The 19,839-nt window shown below is 40.8% G+C and overlaps 1 protein-coding gene across 4 annotated transcripts; it reads right to left on the reverse strand.

Moving 5' to 3' along the window:
• Nucleotides 1-5,689: 5,689 nt before the first annotated feature.
• Nucleotides 5,690-18,220, reverse strand: LOC124020974 (B-cell receptor CD22-like). 4 transcript variants are annotated; one of them, XM_046336287.1, is made up of 12 exons: nucleotides 18,124-18,220; nucleotides 10,877-10,954; nucleotides 10,278-10,616; nucleotides 10,075-10,146; nucleotides 9,446-9,775; nucleotides 9,081-9,368; nucleotides 7,904-8,182; nucleotides 6,954-7,217; nucleotides 6,654-6,744; nucleotides 6,496-6,550; nucleotides 6,181-6,401; nucleotides 5,690-5,832 (listed from the first exon to the last, which is right to left on the reverse strand). In XM_046336287.1, the coding sequence occupies exons 2-12, from the start codon at nucleotides 10,929-10,931 to the stop codon at nucleotides 5,745-5,747; spliced, it is 2,082 nt and encodes a 693-aa protein (XP_046192243.1). In that variant the 5' UTR covers nucleotides 10,932-10,954; nucleotides 18,124-18,220; the 3' UTR covers nucleotides 5,690-5,744. The 4 variants fall into 4 exon arrangements, with proteins under 4 accessions (XP_046192243.1, XP_046192245.1, XP_046192242.1 ...); XM_046336289.1 differs by having other exon boundaries at nucleotides 9,656-9,775; nucleotides 9,928-10,146; XM_046336286.1 differs by having other exon boundaries at nucleotides 9,928-10,146.
• Between the last annotated feature and the right edge of the window lie 1,619 nt (nucleotides 18,221-19,839).

A 19,839-nucleotide genomic window follows, 5' to 3' on the forward strand; every position in this document is an offset into this window, starting at 1 on the left:
ACACTAAAATAACACATCCTAGATCTGAATGAATGAAATTTCTCAATAAATACATTTTATTTACATAGTTGAATGTGACAACAAAATCACACAAAAATGATCAATGGAAATCAAATTTATCAACCCATGGATGTCTGGATTTGGAGTCACACTCAAAATTAAAGTGGAAAACCACACTACAGGCTGATCCAACTTTGATGTAATGTCCTTAAAAACAAGTCCAAATGAGGCTCAGTACTGTGTGTCGCCTCCACGTGCCTGTATGACCTCCCTACAACGCCTGGGCATGCTCTTGATGAGGTGGCGGATGTTCTCCTGAGAGATCTCCTCCCAGACCTGGACTAAAGCATACGCCAACTCCTGGACAGTCTGTGCTGCAATGTGGCGTTGGTGGATGGAGCGAGACATGATGTCCCAGATGTGCTCAATTGGATTCAGGTCTGGGGAACGGGCAGGCCAGTCCATAGCATCAATCCCTACCTCTTGCAGGAACTGCTGACACACTCCAGCCACATGAGGTCTAGCATTGTCTTGCATTAGGAGGAACCCAGGGCCAACTGCACCAGCATATGGGCTCACAGGGGGTCTGAGGATCTCATCTCGGTACCTAATGGCAGTCAGGCTACCTCTGGCGAGCACATGGAGGGCTGTACGGCCCCCCAAAGAAATGCCACCCCACACCATGACTGACCCACCGCCAAACCGGTCATGCTGGAGGATGTTGCGGGCAGCAGAACGTTCTCCACGGCGTCTACAGACTCTGTCACGTCTGTCACATGTGCTCAGTGTGAACCTGCTTTCATCTGTGAAGAGCACAGGACGCCAGTGGCGAATTTGCCAATCTTGGTGTTCTCTGGCAAATGCCAAACGTCCTGCACGGTGTTGGGCTGTAAGCACAACACCCACCTGTGGACGTCGGGCCCTCATACCACCCTCATTGAGTTTGTTTCTGACCGTTTGAGCAGACACAGGCACATTTGTGGCCTGCTGGAGGTCTTTTGCAGGGCTCTGGCAGTGCTCCTCCTTGCACAAAGGCGGAGGTAGCGGTCCTGCTGCTGCGTTGTTGTACGGCCTCCTCCAATTCTCCTGATGTTCTGACCTGTCTCCTGGTAGCGCCTCCATGCTCTGGACACTACGTTGACAGACACAGCAAACCTTCTTGCCACAGCTCGCATTGATGTGCCATCCTGGATGAGCTGCACTACCTGAGCCACTTGTGTGGGTTGTAGACTCCGTCTCATGCTACCACTAGAGTGAACGCACCGACCAGCAGTCAAGAGTGACCAAAACATCAGCCAGGAAGCATAGGAGCTGAGAAGTGGTCTGTGGTCACCACCTGCAGAACCACTCCTTTATTGGGGGTCTCTTGCTAATTGCCTATAAAGTGGACAGTGTGAAATTTTTTGTCAATCAGTGTTTCTTCCTAAGTGGACAGTTTGATTTCACAGAATTGACTGACTGACTTGGAGTTACATTGTGTTGTGTAAGTGTTCCCTTTATTTTTGGGAGCAGTGTATATAACACTGTAGTTAGAATTTTGCACTGCAATTTCACCGGATGTAAGAAGATAACAGCGTGTGTGTGTGACTGTGTGTGTTCGTGCGTGCGTGTGTGTGTGTGTGTGTGTGTGTGTGTGTGTGTGTGTGTGTGTGTGTGTGTGTGTGTGTGTGTGTGTGTGTGTGTGTGTGTGTGTGTGTGTGTGTGTGTGTGTGTGTGTGTGTGTGTGTGTGTGTGTGTGTGTGTGTGTGTGTGTGTGTGTGTGTCCGTTCCAGGAGATGACTGATATCATGAGCTCTTTGATAAGATGGGAACGTGTACATATCCCTGTACACAGAACAACGCCCCCAAGGAGCATGTCGACAACTTCTTCTAGGTAACTAACTACAGATCTATGATTACATTTCTAAATAATTTCTTCACCAAACTATTATAGTAAGGAGTAGTCACAACGATTATATCTCACAATTAAAAACACCAAAGTAGTGCACAATATAGGGAATAGGGTGCCATTTGGGAGTTAGACTATACCTTTAAAATGTTACTCTCTGTCTCACCCTGTCTCACCATTGAAGAGTTCCTGTGTGTCTGTGCATTAGTGAGTTCGTGAGTGTGATGTTGTAGCATGATTCTATAAGATATCATTATGAATGACATGATTCTATAAGATATAATTATGAATGACATGATTCTATAAGATATCATTATGAATGACATGATTCTATAAGATATCATTATGAATGACATGATTCTATAAGATATCATTATGAATGACATGATTCTATAAGATATCATTATGAATGACATGATTCTATAAGATATCATTATGAATGACATGATTCTATAAGATATCATTATGAATGACATGATTCTATAAGATATCATTATGAATGACATGATTCTATAAGATTCTGAATAAGATTCTATAAGATATCATTATGAATGACATGATTCTATAAGATATCATTATGAATGACATGATTCTATAAGATATCATTATGAATGACATGATTCTATAAGATATCATTATGAATGACATGATTCTATAAGATATCATTATGAATGACATGATTCTATAAGATATCATTATGAATGACATGATTCTATAAGATATCATTATGAATGACATGATTCTATAAGATATCATTATGAATGACATGATTCTATAAGATATCATTATGAATGACATGATTCTATAAGATATCATTATGAATGACATGATTCCATAAGATATCATTATGAATGACATGATTCTATAAGATATCATTATGAATGACATGATTCTATAAGATATCATTATGAATGACATGATTCTATAAGATATCATTATGAATGACATGATTCTATAAGATATCATTATAATGATATTCATAAGATATGAATGACATGATTCTATAAGATATCATTATGATATCATTATGAATGACATGATTCTATAAGATATCATTATGAATGACATGATTTGATGGCGTCTAAACATCACAATTCACAGTAACTGTCCAGTGTTTTCAGAGTTCTATAAAATATGACCTATAATTACTTACAATATGAATTAAATAGTTTTACTTCCAAAACAATATCATTAAGTATGTTAAATATCAGCTTTTCTGTGTTGGAATGGCTTGGGCATACCCCAACAACAGAATACTGTGGGTGTATACTGGTCATAAAAACACATTAATGTAATGTACTGTAGACCGCTGATTGGCCAGCTCATCCTCCTCTAAACCGCTGATTGGCCAGCTCATCCTCCTCTAAACCGCTGATTGGCCAGCTCATCCTCCTCTAAACCGCTGATATGACATCATATTCTTGAGGTGGGTTTTTTTAAGTGTTCTTTCTCCAATTTATGCTTTGGCCACAAATATGAGTATAGGACAAGTCAACAGCTTTATTTGGGTATGAGATAACAGAATATGAACTTTTAAAAGTGAGAATTTCATTGGCAGTTACTTTAAGAACCTGCTTCTGCTATTCTACTGTTTAAAACTTCTATGTTTTCTTCTAACTTCTGCTTCTTATCCTTTGTGCTTTTTGTCCCTTCCTGCCTCCCGTCCAGGATGAGAACATCATGCAGTCCATGCATCTGTTCGACAATGTCATTTAGTGACACTTCCTGTGGGTGTGGCCTAACAGAAGGGACGCCCATATTGACCCCCACTGCCCGGTCCCCCTAGCTCTATAAAAAAAAACAGACTCAGTGAGGCTGTCAGGGGGATAAAAGGTACTTCTCCATGGGATATCCACTTTCCCATCCACCCCTAGGCCCTCTCTGTCCCCAAAGAGAGACACCTACCTGGGAAGGTCAGACAACAGTTAGGGAGTTAAGAGCCACGCCATGTTGGAGGCCATAACACTCCTTCTATATGACATCACATTCTCACTAAACAATGTTGTATTATATTCTCACTAAACAATTATGTATTTTACTCTCACTAAACAATGATGCATTATATTCTCTAACTACTAGTTGGACAAAATGGTGGACTGTTATAAAGGCTTTAACACAAGCTTTACTCTCAATGCCTGGTCTGAGTGTGTTAACTGTGAGATGTATTATTATCAATCATAGAACATTCCAGAATGTTCCATCTCTGTGTTCTGGAATGGAATACCCTCTCTGACTGAATTACACTCCACACTCCAAACATCCATGTTATGTTATATTGTGTCTGTGCGTTTTAAAAATGACAATGAATACTATTTTATGTAACTTGTTGTGTGTCTAGGTGCTGGACATTGCTTCTTCTGAAAGTGTCTGTGTATATTTTTTTACAGACATGATGATGATGATGATGAAGATGAAAAAAACACGATTGCCATACAAACCAATGTACTGTAAATGTCGTATTTGCAGTTACTGTACAGCATATACTGTGTAGCACAAGAGGCGTGATTTTGAAAGCTTTTCAAAATGTCACACCTCACACAGTAGTTTACAACAGCAAAAAAACATTGGATAAAAGCAATTGGAAACGTTGCATCAAGCAGAACTCTTTCCTGGACATTGAGGCAAAATGTGCCAGAACTTTGTCTTTAAAAAAGTATATATATCTAAAAAAATTAAGCAAACGTATACTTTGCGTATCATCTAATAGTACCATATGAAGTAATACAGATAATAGAAACTATAGAAAAATCTATTGTTGTTAGACTTCATATCTCACACGTCTGGTGATTGTTTTGTTTGGTTGAATAGAGTCGTCCTGTGTGGCTCAGTTTATACAGCATGGCTCCTGGGTTCCATTCCTGCTGGGACCTCCATATGGGACCTCTGCTGGGACCTCCATATGGGACCTCTGCTGGGACCTCCATATGGGACCTCTGCTGGGACCTCCATATGGGACCTCTGCTGGGACCTCCATATGGGACCTCTGCTGGGACCTCCATATGGGACCTCTGCTGGGACCTCCATATGGGATCTCCTGGGACCTCTGCTGGGATCTCCTGACCTCTGGGACCTCCATATGGGACCTCCATATGGGACCTCCATATGGGATCTCTGCTGGGACCTCTGCTGGGATCTCCATATGGGACCTCTGCTGGGACCTCCATATGGGACCTCCATATGGGACCTCCATATGGGATCTCTGCTGGGACCTCCATATGAAAAATGTAGTCAAACATGACTGTAATGACTGTAATGACTGAGTGAATGAATTTGGATAAATGTGTCTGGTAGATGGCGTATATTATTATATACTATTATAAACTGGGAAATTTGTTTTTTCGATGCTGATTGGCTGAACCAGCATTTCAGAAGAGAAAAATACTTTATTGCTTCTATAAACTGGTGACCAACGTAATTAGACCAGTAAATAGTCATTTTCTGTCATACCCATGTTATACCACACCTTTCAGCCAATCAGCATTCAGGGCTCAATATTCATTCAATATTCAGCATTCAGGGTCAATATTCCACACCTCCATAGCCATTATATCACTTAGTTTAGATATACAGGTCCAGATACACAAGGTTATTGTCAAACTTCTTCTGTTCAGGTCTTCTTGGTTCTGGGTTTGTTGTGTTCAGGTCTTCTTGGTTCTGGGTTTGTTCTGTTCAGGTCTTCTTGGTTCTGGATTTGTTGTGTTCAGGGTCTTCTTGGTTCCGGGTTTGTTGTGTTGGGGTCTTCTTGGTTCTGGGTTTGTTCTGTTCAGGTCTTCTTGGTTCTGGGTTTGTTCTGTTCAGGTCTTCTTGGTTCTGGGTTTGTTGTGTTCAGGTCTTCTTGGTTCTGGGTTTGTTCTGTTCAGGTCTTCTTGGTTCTGGATTTGTTGACTGTGCTGTAGAGAACAAAGTAGTCCTCCTCAGCAGCACCAGGGTCTGCTGCTGTGGGGCTGAAGAGAGAGAAACAGAAATTAAACAAAGAATCCGCCCCAAATGGTGGTACCCTATACCCTTTATAGTGCACTACCTTTGACCAGGGCCTATGGGGCTCACATCAAAAGTTGTGAACTAAATAGGGAATAGGGTGCCATTTGGAATACAGTCAGAACAGTTCCTCAAAACCATCATCGCATCACTCCCTCATTATAGACATGTCATAGTAATTGTCTTGAGGTGTCCATTGTTGGATTGGTAGATTAAGGAAATGACATCACTAGTGGTCAACAGTTTTGCTTATTGATGACATCTCTTACAATAAACAGTAGCATATGAATGACCTTAAGGCAGAATATGCTCACCAGGTGGCATCACTCAGGAGGTTTAATTTCAGAGTAGCGTACTGGATATCCTCGTCCTGTTCCTGGGCTTGAGACGGTTGGATGGTCGAGTACAGAAGGACTTCCTGGAAGTGGACGCTGGCGTAGTGAACGTCATCCTGGTCATCTGTGGCCACTGTCTGTGCTGCAGTAGAGGTCATGGCCATGCCTGAGATGTTGTCATACACTGGACTAGAGTCTCCCTGATGGAGAGAGAGGACAGACAACATGAGGAGTGGAAATGTTCCACAAAGCAATACACAGTCATCACAGTCACCTTCTGATTCCAACACTCACCTGTTCATTTTCTGATGTGTCTCCTGTGTTGGAGGTGGGTTTGGAGGCCTTCTTCCTGTTTTGTAAACACATTGTATTCATGAATTAATGAAGCTAATAATTAATCAGAGGGCTACATTTAAATAATCCACAATCACAAAGTAAGCATTTTAACTCACCTGAACCACATGAGTCCAGAGAGACAGAGGATGAGAACCAGAACAACCACTGTGATCCCTACAGCTGCAGTCAGAACTGAGGTTTGTTTCACTATAATACAATATGGATGATATGAGTACATGGCATGATATAATAAACTACAAATAAACTATAATACAGGACATTAATACAATACTTGTTAAGGGATCTTATAACCCATTGTATAGATATAGACTAAGGTGTAATAAGACGATGTGTAATGATTAACATTAGATTGAAACATGTAGTTCTGTGTTGAAGTATTGAAGATGGAACTTTACCTGCTACAATGATCATCTGAGCTGTAGAGTTCATAGATCCTCTTCTATTCTGGGCCTCACAGTAATATTCTCCTCTGTCCTCAGAGATGATGTTAGTGATGCTGTAACTCTGTCCTGATGCTTTTGCTGAGGCTATGTTCGTCTTGTACCAGGTGTATTTGTCCACAGGTGGGTTGGCATCACTGCTGCAGGTCAGAGTCACTGAACTGCCCTCCACTATTTCACCAGAGGGACTGACTGACACTGAGGTGTTCTTTGGGCCGTCTGGTAAAATATAATTTGTCAGATTATTAAGACAGTAGTTTCATTACAACTTCACATTACATGTCATATAAAAATGAAATGATCAGAGAACTAAAACTATAACTTACACAAAACATTAACAAGAACACATTTAGAGATGCTTAATGACTACTTTGTTTCATTAATACTTGTTTGCAACCTTGGCATTTAAAGAAATATATATATATATTTCACCTTAATTTAACCAGGTAGGCCAGTTGAGAACAAGTTCTCATTTACAACTGTGACATGGCCAAGATAAAGCAAAGCAGTGCGACACAAACAACAACACAGAGTTACACATGGAATAAACAAGGGTACAGTCAATAACACAATAGAAAAAAATATATACAGTGTGTGCAAATGGCGTGAGGAGGTAGGAAATAGATAGGCCATATTAGCGAAGCAATTACAATTTAGCAGATTAAGACTGGAGTGATAGATTAGCAGATGATGTGCAAGTAGTGATACTGGTGTGCAAAAGAGCAGACAAGTAAATAAAAACAATATGGGGATGAAGTAGGTAGATTGGATGGGCTATTTACAGATGGACTATGTACAGCTGCAGCGATCGTTTAGCTGCTCAGATAGCTGATGTTTAAAGTTAGTGAGGGAAATGTAAGTCTCATTCAAACACTAATTCAAACACTGAGATGTATTTTACTCACATTTCACATCCATGTTGATAGACTCAGGCCTGTCTGTCCCCAACTCATTCTGGGCCTCGCAGTAGTACTCCCCAGTATCAGATGACTTGACTTGGTTGAAGGTATGATGTGGTCCTGTGTTCTGATTGGAGATACTCTGATTGTGACCTCCATTCTTCTTGTACCAGGTGTATTTGTCCACAGGTGGGTTGGCATCACTGTTGCAGGTCAGAGTCACTGAACTGCCCTCCACTATTTCACCAGAGGGACTGACTGACACTGAGGTGGTCTTTGGGCCATCTGGTGTTGAAGATGACAGAAAAAAGAACAACTCAAATAACATGTAAGGAACCAAGAAATGATGTAAATTAGTATAGATTAGTAAATTACACTGACATGTAGAACCATGTATTACAGAGATGATGTAAATTAGTAGAGATTAGTATATTATACTGACATGTAGAACCATGTTTTAGAGAGATGATGTAAATTAGTATAGATTAGTATATTATACTGACATGTAGAACCATGTATTACAGAGATTATGTAAATTAGTATAGATTAGTATATTATACTGACTGTAGAACCATGTATTACAGAGATGATGTAAATTAGCAGAGATTAGTATATTACACTGACTGTAGAACCATGTATTAGAGAGATGATGTAAATTAGTAGAGATTAGTATATTACACTGACATGTAGAACCATGTATTAGAGAGATGATGTAAATTAGTATAGATTAGTATATTATACTGACATGTAGAACCATGTATTACAGAGATTATGTAAATTAGTATAGATTAGTATATTATACTGACATGTAGAACCATGTATTACAGAGATTATATAAATTAGTATAGATTAGTATATTATACTGACTGTAGAACCATGTATTACAGAGATGATGTAAATTAGCAGAGATTAGTATATTACACTGACTGTAGAACCATGTATTAGAGAGATGATGTAAATTAGTAGAGATTAGTATATTACACTGACATGTAGAACCATGTATTACAGAGATGATGTGTAAATTAGCAGAGATTAGTATATTACACAGACTGTAGAACCATGTATTAGAGAGATGATGTAAATTAGTAGAGATTAGTATATTATACTGACATGTAGAACCATGTATTACAGAGATGACATCAATGACTTTCACTGTAGATATATCAACACCCCATGTACTCACATCTGACAGTGAGAGTCTCTTCTGGAGAGAGGATTCTCTCAAAACCTTCTACAGCACAGGAGTAGTTCCCTGCATCCTCACTGCTGATTGGTTCTAGGATTAGGCTGTTATAACTGGTGACTGGGTCTAGGATCAGGCTGTTATAACTGGTGACTGGGTTGGTCAGACGTTGTCCGTTCTTGTACCAGATGCAGGTGGGGTTCAGAGCGACTGCACATTGGGTTCTACATCTCAGCGTGACTCTCTCCCCCTCTGACACAGACGTAGGATCCATCTCCAACAGGATATCTAAGAGGAAATATGTATTTGACTCTAGTCTTTGTAATGTAACTAGACTTGTCCTGTAGCATAATGTGTAGTATTACCTGTGACAGTCAACATCACACCAGGAAGGCCAGAAAATCTCCCCTTGTATGTTATTAATCTGAATATGTATTCAGCCGAGTCCTTCTCTGTCAGGTGTGTTATTGTCATGGTGTGGTGGTTCTCTGTGTTCCTATTGTACTGCACACGACCTGCAGACTCTGGATATGAACTGACATCTACAGGGTCTTTCTGTGTAAACCAGAATGAACCTTGTTCTATATAACTAGTGGGATGAGTGTAAGAGCAGGATATTTCCACTGTGGAGCCCTTCAAGACACAGATTCTCCTCTTGGTGTAAGTCACACTCCAGCAGTTTGAATTATGAACACCTGAAACATTATAAAGACATCTGTTAGTTTTAAACTATTTCTGTTTACTTTTGTTGTAAACTACTTGAACATTTTCAGTATTTTGTAAATCAATATCCACTTTAGCTGTCATTTGGTATTGTGAAATTATAACTAAATTCATCTACACTCACAGACTGCAGGAGAGTGGAGATCCTCATGGCCTTTTACAGCACAGGAGTAGCTGCCTGCATTCTCAATGTAGACATATCTAGAGTATATAGAGGAAGTCCTCTCATCTAGATATTGTCTGTTCTTGTACCAGACGTAGGTGGGATTACCAGGCAGGCTGCAGCTGGTTCTACAGGTCAGTGTTTTCACATTCCATTGTCCTGTCACCTCCACCTGCAGTTCTGCATAGAGAGGTTATGAAAACAACAACAGAGTAAGTATGTCAGTCACCACCACGTCACTGTTCTCATAGAACATTTAATACATAACTAAGATGGTAGAGTACTATACTATATATGAAACATTACAGTACCAGTGACAGAGAGAGTGACTCCACGTTGGGCAGTTTTCCAATCGGACTTGTCTGTTTTATATCTGAAGTAATATGTATCTTTGTCACTCTGTCTCAGGTCTGTGATTCTCAGGGTAGAGTCCTTCTCTGTTGTCTGACGGTACTCCACACGACCCTCATTATTAGATTGGATTTCAACAAATCGACCCGCATCACTATTCCAATAAGACCATCCAATTGTTCTGACTCTATGACCTCTGGGATATGTGTAAGAACAGGACAGCTCCACTGTTGACCCCTTCAAGGCACAGATACTATTCTTGGTGTAGGTCACACTCCATCCATACTGCCCGAGTACCACTGAAAGCACATTACATTAAGCACAAACCTATTGGTTCACACTGACAGTAAGGTTTGTCCACACATTGTTGCCATACTGTATTTGCTGAGGAATGGAAACCATAGAAAAGCATCCCTCAGTGAGGTGTGAAAGATAACTATTTAAAGTGAAGTGGAGACGCCTAACAGAACACACCAGAATAACATTATGATTCATAACCTTTTAGAAATGTCTGTAGATTGATAAACAGAGCAACTAAAAGATAAGAATGAGACCATACCTGCTACAGACCAGAGAAAGACCACCAACACACTTCCTGCTGTTCTCAAGACCATTGTTGCATCTCCCACCCTGCAGTCTTAGAAACATAAACAACAACTCACTCTATAACTGGTGAATAACTCCACCTGATACATTGAAGTATAAACTGTAAAATGGGGTACAGGACCTCATTACTGAAAATGAACCAGACTCATACGGACTACGTTTCCATGCACAGCAATATTATTATTTGGGATACTCAAGTATTCTGTTTTTGATTTGATGCATATAAACTTCATATCCCATTTACAATAACCCAAAAGCTTGTATTCCGGTTATGAGAAACCTGGATAAGATGCCTGGGATATGAGGATTTTAGACAGGATACTGTGGCAGGTAAACATCTCATCCCATTTAATGTTTTTCGTGGTCTGTGCTGTCAGGCTCAGTTTCTCATATCATGGGTGTTGTGTGATAATGTTTTCATCTGATTGTCAAATAAGTCACTTCAAACACTAGGCTACCTTCGCAGTTCGATCCACCATAATTGCAAAATAATTCATTTTGCTGATACTCCATTCTGGACTGGTATAATTGGCTACTTTCACCCCTAATTTAGACAAGTTATCAGGATATGTTAAGACCCAGATGCAGACCGTGACGAAGCAACAATGTTAATTACAGCAACAGGGGCAAAGGTACAGGACGGCAGGCAGGGTCAGGGTCAGGACAGGCAAGGGTAAAATCCAGGAGGATGAGAAAAGAGAGACTGGGGAAAAGCAGGAGCTGACAGACAAACAGAGAACACCGGTATAAATACACAAGAGATAATGGGGAAGATGGGCGACACCAGGAGGAGGGAGGAGAGAATCACAAAGACAGGTGAAATAGATCAGGGTGTGACACAAGTTTATGCTTGTAATTTACGATATTTGGTAGACCATTTGTTTGTCAACTACATTGCATTTGTCACGTTCTGACCATAGTTCTTGTGTGTTTTCCTTGTTTTAGTGTTGGTCAGGACGTGAGCTGGGTGGGCATTCTGTTGTGTGTCTAGTTTGTCTATTTCTATGTTTGGTCTGATATGGTTCTCAATCAGAGGCAGGTGTTAGTCATTGTCTCTGATTGGGAACCATATTTAGGTAGCCTGTTTTGTGTTGGGTTTTGTGGGTGGTTGTTTCCTGTGTCAGTGTTTGTGCCACACGGGACTGTTTCGGGTTTTCACGTTTCTTGTTTTTGTAGTTGTGTTCATGTTGAGTTTTCCTATTAAAACCATGGACACTTACCACACTGTGTTTTGGTCCGCCTCTCCTTCACAGGAAGAATCCCATTACAGCATTTGGATAGTATTCAGACCCCTTGACTTTTTCCACATTTTGTAACATTAGTCTTATTCTAAAATGGATTAAATACACACAATAACCTCATGACAAAGCAAAAATCGTTATTAATATTTTTTGCTAATTTATTCACAATAAAAAAATGAAATATAACATTTACATAAGTATTCAGAACCTTTACTCAATACTTTTTTGAAACACCTTTGGCAGTGATTACAGCAACAATTCTTCTTGTGTATGATGTTACAAGCTTGTCACACCTGTATTTGGGGAGTTTCTCCCATTCTTCTCTGTAGATCCTTTCAAGCTCTGTCAGGTTGCATGGGGAGCGTTGCTGCACAGCTATTTTCAGGTTTCTCCAGAGATGTTCAATCAGGATCAAGTCCGGGCTCTAGCTGGGCCACTCAAGGACATTCAGAGACTTGCCAGTCCTGCATTGTCTTGGATGTTTGCTTAAGGTCTTTGTCTTGTTGGAAGGTGAACCTTCTGCCTAGTCTGAGGTCCTGAGCGCTTTGGAGCAGGTTTTCATCAAGGATCTACCTGTACTTTGATCCGTTCATCTTTCCTTCGATCCTGACTAGACTCCCAGTACCTGCCACTGTAAAACATCCCTATACCATGATGCTTCCACCACCATGCTTCACCATAGGGATGGTGCCAGGTTTCTTCCACATGTGATGCTTGGCATTCAGGCCAAAGTGTTTAATTTTGGTTTCATCAGACCAGATGAAACCAAGCGGGCTGTCATGTGCCTTTTACTGAGGAGTGGATTCCGTCTGGTCACTCTACCATAAAGGCCTGATTGGTGGAGTGCTGCAGAGATGGTTGCCCTTCTGGAAGGTTCTCCCCTCTCCACAGAGCTCTGTCAGAGTGACCATTGGGTTTTTGGTCACCTTCCCGACCAAGGCCCTTCACCCCCGATTACCCAGTTTTGCCAGGCGGCCTACTCTAGGAAGAGTCTTGGTGGTTCCAAACTTCTTCCATTTAAGAATGAAGGAGGCCACTGTGTTCTTGGGTAATGCAGCAAAAATGTTTTGGTACTGTACCCTTCCCCCTCAACACCATCCTGTCTTGGAGCTCTACGGGCAATTCCTTCGACCTCATGGCTTGGTTTTTGCTCTGACATGCACTGTCAACCGTGGAACATTACATAGACAGGTGTGTACCTTTCCAAATCATGTCTAATCAATTGAATTTACCACAGGTGGACTCAATCAAGTTGTAGAAACATCTCAAGGATGATCAATGGAAATATGATGCACCTGAGCTCAATTCCGAGTCTATCAGCAAAGGGTCTGAATAGTTATATAAATAAACAGGGTTGTGGAGTAACGGGTTACATGTGAGGGATTACAAAGACGGTAATTGTAATCTGTTACATGTAAGGGATTACATTTAAGACGGTAACTGTAATCTGTTACATGTAAGGGATTACAAAGACGGTAACTGTAATCTGTTACATGTAAGGGATTACAAAGACGGTAACTGTAATCCATTACGTTACCAGCAACAATATTGCAATCAGATTATGGATACTTTGGAAAAACTAGATGATTACGTCAAGGATGACTTTTAAATTCAGAAAGGATGTTTGCAAAGAAAATCTTTCTCTGTTTTCTCAATGCCATTCAGATCAGCGTTGAAAAAGGCTCAAGTCAGACACCGCTGTGATGACACACCAAAGTCAGACACCGCTGTGATGACACACCAAAGTCAGACACCGCTGTGATGACACACCAAAGTCAGACACCGCTATGATGACACACCAAAGTCAGACACCGCTGTGATGACACACCAAAGTCAGACACCGCTGTGATGACACACCAAAGTCAGACACCGCTGTGATGACACACCAAAGTCAGACACCGCTGTGATGACACACCAAAGTCAGACACCGCTGTGATGACACACCAAAGTCAGACACCGCTGTGATGACACACCAAAGTCAGACACCGCTGTGATGACACACCAAAGTCAGACACCGCTGTGATGACACACCAAATGTGTTTGATCGATGGTGGGAAAAGCTCAGGAATGGGCTTTTGTAGGCTTCAGTCCAAGCTATGTCTTCCAATGGGGCGAATGCTGTCGGCATCCAAAGATTATCCAACTTGAATAAACGCTTGGAGGTAAGGATGACAGCAGTGGTGTAGTCTACGGCGATACGGTTATTTCTTATTATTGATATCTACATAGCGCATTGATGTGAATCATACTGCTGCTCTCTCATTTAGCTATCTGCGTCTTACGGATTGTGGTTGTTGTGGACGGCTATTCACAAATCTAAATGTGTATTTGAACCCAATAGTGGTTGAATTCAGGAAGTTTAAGCTGCCTATCAATCATTGCTTTTTAAACCAGTGGACAGCCAGTGAAAAATGCGCTCTTGCAACAGCTGCATAGTGTGGTTCCCAGCCTATGGAACAACAGCTGCATAGTGTGGTTCCCAGCCTATGGAACAACAGCTGCATAGTGTGGTTCCCAGCCTATGGAACAACAGCTGCATAGTGTGGTTCCCAGCCTATGGAACAACAGCTGCATAGTGTGGTTCCCAGCCTATGGAACAACAGCTGCATAGTGTGGTTCCCAGCCTATGGAACAACAGCTGCATAGTGTGGTTCCCAGCCTATGGAACAACAGCTGCATAGTGTGGTTCCCAGCCTATGGAATAACAGCTGCATAGTGTGGTTCCCAGCCTATGGAACAACAGCTGCATAGTGTGGTTCCCAGCCTATGGAACAACAGCTGCATAGTGTGGTTCCCAGCCTATGGAATAACAGCTGCATAGTGTGGTTCCCAGCCTATGGAACAACAGCTGCATAGTGTGGTTCCCAGCCTATGGAACAACAGCTGCATAGTGTGGTTCCCAGCCTATGGAACAACAGCTGCATAGTGTGGTTCCCAGCCTATGGAACAACAGCTGCATAGTGTGGTTCCCAGCCTATGGAACAACAGCTGCATAGTGTGGTTCCCAGCCTATGGAATAACAGCTGCATAGTGTGGTTCCCAGCCTATGGAACAACAGCTGCATAGTGTGGTTCCCAGCCTATGGAACAACAGCTGCATAGTGTGGTTCCCAGCCTATGGAATAACAGCTGCATAGTGTGGTTCCCAGCCTATGGAACAACAGCTGCATAGTGTGGTTCCCAGCCTATGGAACAACAGCTGCAAAGTGGAGCTTAACAGCTGCATAGTGTGGTTTGCTGGAACAACAGCTCATAGTGTGGTTCCCAATGGAATAACAGCTGCATAGTGTGGTTCCCAGATGGAATAAAAGTGGAGCTTTTATTGCTCAATCTAATTCATGCTGATAATAGTTTGTTTTACCCATAGGCCAAATGGACAACTGCTCAAACTCGCACACTTTTGATAGACTTAAAGGGGCAATCTGTAGTTGCTACATCCATTTTTGGACTTACAAATATACCAGTCAAAAGTTTGGACAAACCTACACATTCAAGGTTTATTCTTTATTTTTACTATTTCTACATTGTAGTTTGACATCAAAACTATGAAATAACACATATGGAATCATGTAGTAACCAACAAAGCTTTAAACATATAAAAATATATTTCATAAAATATATATTATTTGAATGTTGTTCAACATTTCTCTGGCTAACTAACGGATAATTCGATCCAGCTAGCAAGAAAAATACTTGTTCCACCACTTCCTCCCTATCCTCAACCTTTACAAATATCAGTTGTTTTTCGGTTACAGCTCATGAAGTACATTTCATCACCTTCTCACCCCTGTCTCCGTGGTCAGGATTCTCACCTAACGTTACCTCTTCGTTATCATTCAGGAGACTCATTGCTGTAACTGACAAAATGCCTTTCCAAGGCGCACGCTGATGCTGTAACTAGTAAATTGGTTCTCTTCTTTCTTCTGTTGTGTGCTGCGCTGCATTCTGTTGTTCTGTAATGTGAACGATTGGCTAAGCCTTGGATACAGCCAGTATTGCTCCAAACGCGCATCACTCGTGCACTTACAGCCAATAAGAGATTGCATGGCTGTGTGCTCGATTTAATACACCTGTCAGCATTGGGTTTGGCCCGAAATAACCAAATCCATTCATTTGAAGGGGTGTCCACATTCTTTTGTATATATAGTATGCATTGTATATATATATATATATATATATATATATATATATATATATATATATATATATATATATATATATATATATAGATTCAACTTCAGTTAGCAGCTTCTCTTCTGTCGTAACTTGTTGCCCCAGAGGACTAAATAAAGTAGTGCTAACCAGAATAATTTCTTACATAGAAAGAATGAATGCATTAGTGAGCATCAGTAATTAACACCAGTAAAGTTCTGTGTTTCATTTAGGGACCGGGGAGAAAACACAATAACTCCAAAACAGTGGAAAGTGTCTTCCTGTGCCAAATGTCCAAATGTCCAAATGTCATCAGTTTGAGCAGTTTGAAGGAAATTATGAAACAAGTTTCTGATTGGACTGCAGTCGTGGGTGCATATTATATGTGGTTGAAATACTGTCGGCTTGCATAACAGTGTCAAAGATAACACATGACACGCCATTCCATTTTCTCAAGAGATGCTGAAAGAAAGAAGTCATATTTCTCCACTCCTGTTCCTGATACAAAATCAACCTTTGTTGTTTCATTTTACTGGGGAGAAAAAAATCACAATTCTACTGGCATTAATAGGATATAGGCCTACAGACAGTGTCCATATTTCAGTTACTATTCCATTTAGCCCATGTGAATTTCAATTATACCTGTTCTGTGTATTCATGGGTACAGGGATACTGGTGAGCGGGATATCAAAGGTGCATGTGTAACGGATGTGAAACAGCTAGCTAGTTAGTGGTGGTGCGCGCTAAAAAGCGTTTCAATCGGTGACGTCACTTGCTCTGAGACCTTGAAGTAGTGGTTCCCCTTGCTCTGCAAGGGCCGCGTGGGTGACTTTTTCACGCCCGGGTATGGGCGAAGGGACGGTTTAAGTTATACTGTTACACATGTAAACAGCTACTATCCGGAATACTGTGCGCATGTTAACATGGTCATTGTGTATGTTTAAACTGAGATGCAGTATGATGCAAAACAATTTCCTAATGTATACAATAGTCATCATCATCAACATCAACGACAACAGCAATAAAAACAACACAAACAACGTCAACAACAACAATGCCTTATTGAACAGGTCTGTAGAACTACAAACACATATTTATACATTGATTATTCTGAAGCTGTTTTATTCTCAGAACCCCAAATATAGGAGGAAAAATGTTCAATCCTCTACGGTCCGTCAAGCTGTACAGCAGCCTAAAGACTGACCACCAGGTTCAATGATAGCTCTTATCCACAATCTGTGAGGCTAAGTGACTGACAAACAAAACACACACACACACACACAGTCATGTACAACTAACCTTGTGGTGACACACAATTCTGTCCCATTCAAAATCCTATTTTCCCTAACACTTACCCTAACCCTAACCTTAACCCTAACCCTAACCCTAACCTTGACCCCAAAACCAAACCTTAACCCTAGCTCCTAAACATAAACCTAATTCTTATGTTAACCCTTATTCTAACCTTAACCCTAAAATCCCTAGAAATAGAATTTGACCTTGTGGGGACAAACAAAAATGTTCCTAGTTGGTCAAATTATTGTAGATTACTATTCTTGGGGCATCTGGTTCCCACAACTATAGTTAAACATGTCCACAAACACACACACACACCTTTTATATCCTACTTATATGGACCAGGGGCCCTGATCTTAAATCAGCCCTCCTACACTCTGATATACTTAATGAACACTCACACTGATGTAACAACCAAAACACAGCTCAAAATAAATGAAAAAGTACATGACTTATGGCTAAAAACCATATTACCAAAACCAATATTTCCAGATATCATAAAGCATACTTACAGCGTGAAGGGGAGAGGTCGTATACGGTAAGTCAGCTTCCTGGTAGTGAGTGGAAACTGCTAGTAAGTGTCAGTTCTGTGGTTGCTACATATTTATGTTGTCAGAACACAAGTTGCTGATGCGGAACTGTCCTTTCCTTCCTCTTTAAGTCATTAACATGCATGAGGACCAGAACAGCATGTCAGAAAAGGGAGGTTACTGTATTTTAATAGAACATTTCTACACACCCTTGAACTTTTTTCACATTTTGCTGCTTTAAAATTAAATATAAACAGGAATTAAATGAAAACAACTTCCCAACAGATATACTCAACCAACTCATCATTTTGAAAGTGAAAGAAAGTTATAGATTTTTTTCTAATTAAGAAAAAAATCAGAAACATCATAGTTGGATTAGTTTCCACCCCTCTGAGTTAATATTTAGTGAAAACCACTTTGGCAGCCATTACTGCTGTGAAACCTTTGAAATAAGATTCTACCACCTTTGCAAAAATATCTACCCATTGTTTTTATCCAAATTGCTCAAGTTTTTAACATTTGGTTGGGAATCATTGATGGACAGCAATATTCAAACCTTGTCTCTGATTGTTAAGCAAGTCAGGTGCTGAGACTAGACCACTCAGGAACACTGAACATCTCTTAGTAAACCATTCTGGTGTGTCTTTGGCATTAACATTTGTGTAATTGTAAAAAAATATATATTAAAAAAATCTATATATATATACAGTTGAAGTTGGAAGTTTACATACACCTTAGCCAAATACATTTAAACTCAGTTTTTCACAATTCCTGACATTTAATCGTAGTAAAAATGTCTTGTCTTAGGTCAGTTAGGATCACCACTTTATTTTAAGAATGTGAAATGTCAGAATAATAGTAGAGAGAATAATTTATTTCAACTTTTATCTCTTTCATCACATTACCAGTGGGTCAGTATTTGGTTTAACTTGGTCAAACATTTTGGGTAACATTTGTGTAATTGTAATATATATATATATATATACACTGCTCAAAAAATAAAGGAACACTTAAACAACACAATGTAACTCCAAGTCAATCACACTTCTGTGAAATCAAACTGTCCACTTAGGAAGCAACACTGATTGACAATAAATTTCACATGCTGTTGTGCAAATGGAATAGACAACAGTTGGAAATTATAGGCAATTAGCAAGACACCCTCAATAAAGGAGTGGTTCTGCAGGTGGGGACCACAGACCACTTCTCAGTTCCTATGCTTCCTGGCTGATGTTTTGGTCACTTTTGAATGCTGGCGGTGCATTCACTCTAGTGGTAGCATGAGACGGAGTCTACAACCCACACAAGTGGCTCAGGTAGTGCAGCTCATCCAGGATGGCACATCAATGCGAGATGTGGCAAGAATGTTTGCTGTGTCTGTCAGCGTAGTGTCCAGAGCATGGAGGCGCTACCAGGAGACAGGCCAGTACATCAGGAGACTTGGAGGAGGCCGTAGGAGGGCAACAACCCAGCAGCAGGACCGCTACCTCCGCCTTTGTGCAAGGAGGAGCACTGCCAGAGCCCTGCAAAATGACCTCCAGCAGGCCACAAATGTGCATGTGTCTGCTCGAACGGTCAGAAACAGACTCCATGAGGGTGGTATGAGGGTCCGATGTCCACAAGTGGGGGTTGTGCTTACAGCCCAACACCGTGCAGGACGTTTAGCATTTGCCAGAGAACACCAAGATTGGCAAATTC

Source organism: Oncorhynchus gorbuscha, unplaced genomic scaffold (assembly GCF_021184085.1).
Source record: "Oncorhynchus gorbuscha isolate QuinsamMale2020 ecotype Even-year unplaced genomic scaffold, OgorEven_v1.0 Un_scaffold_1009, whole genome shotgun sequence".
NCBI lineage: Eukaryota > Metazoa > Chordata > Actinopteri > Salmoniformes > Salmonidae > Oncorhynchus > Oncorhynchus gorbuscha.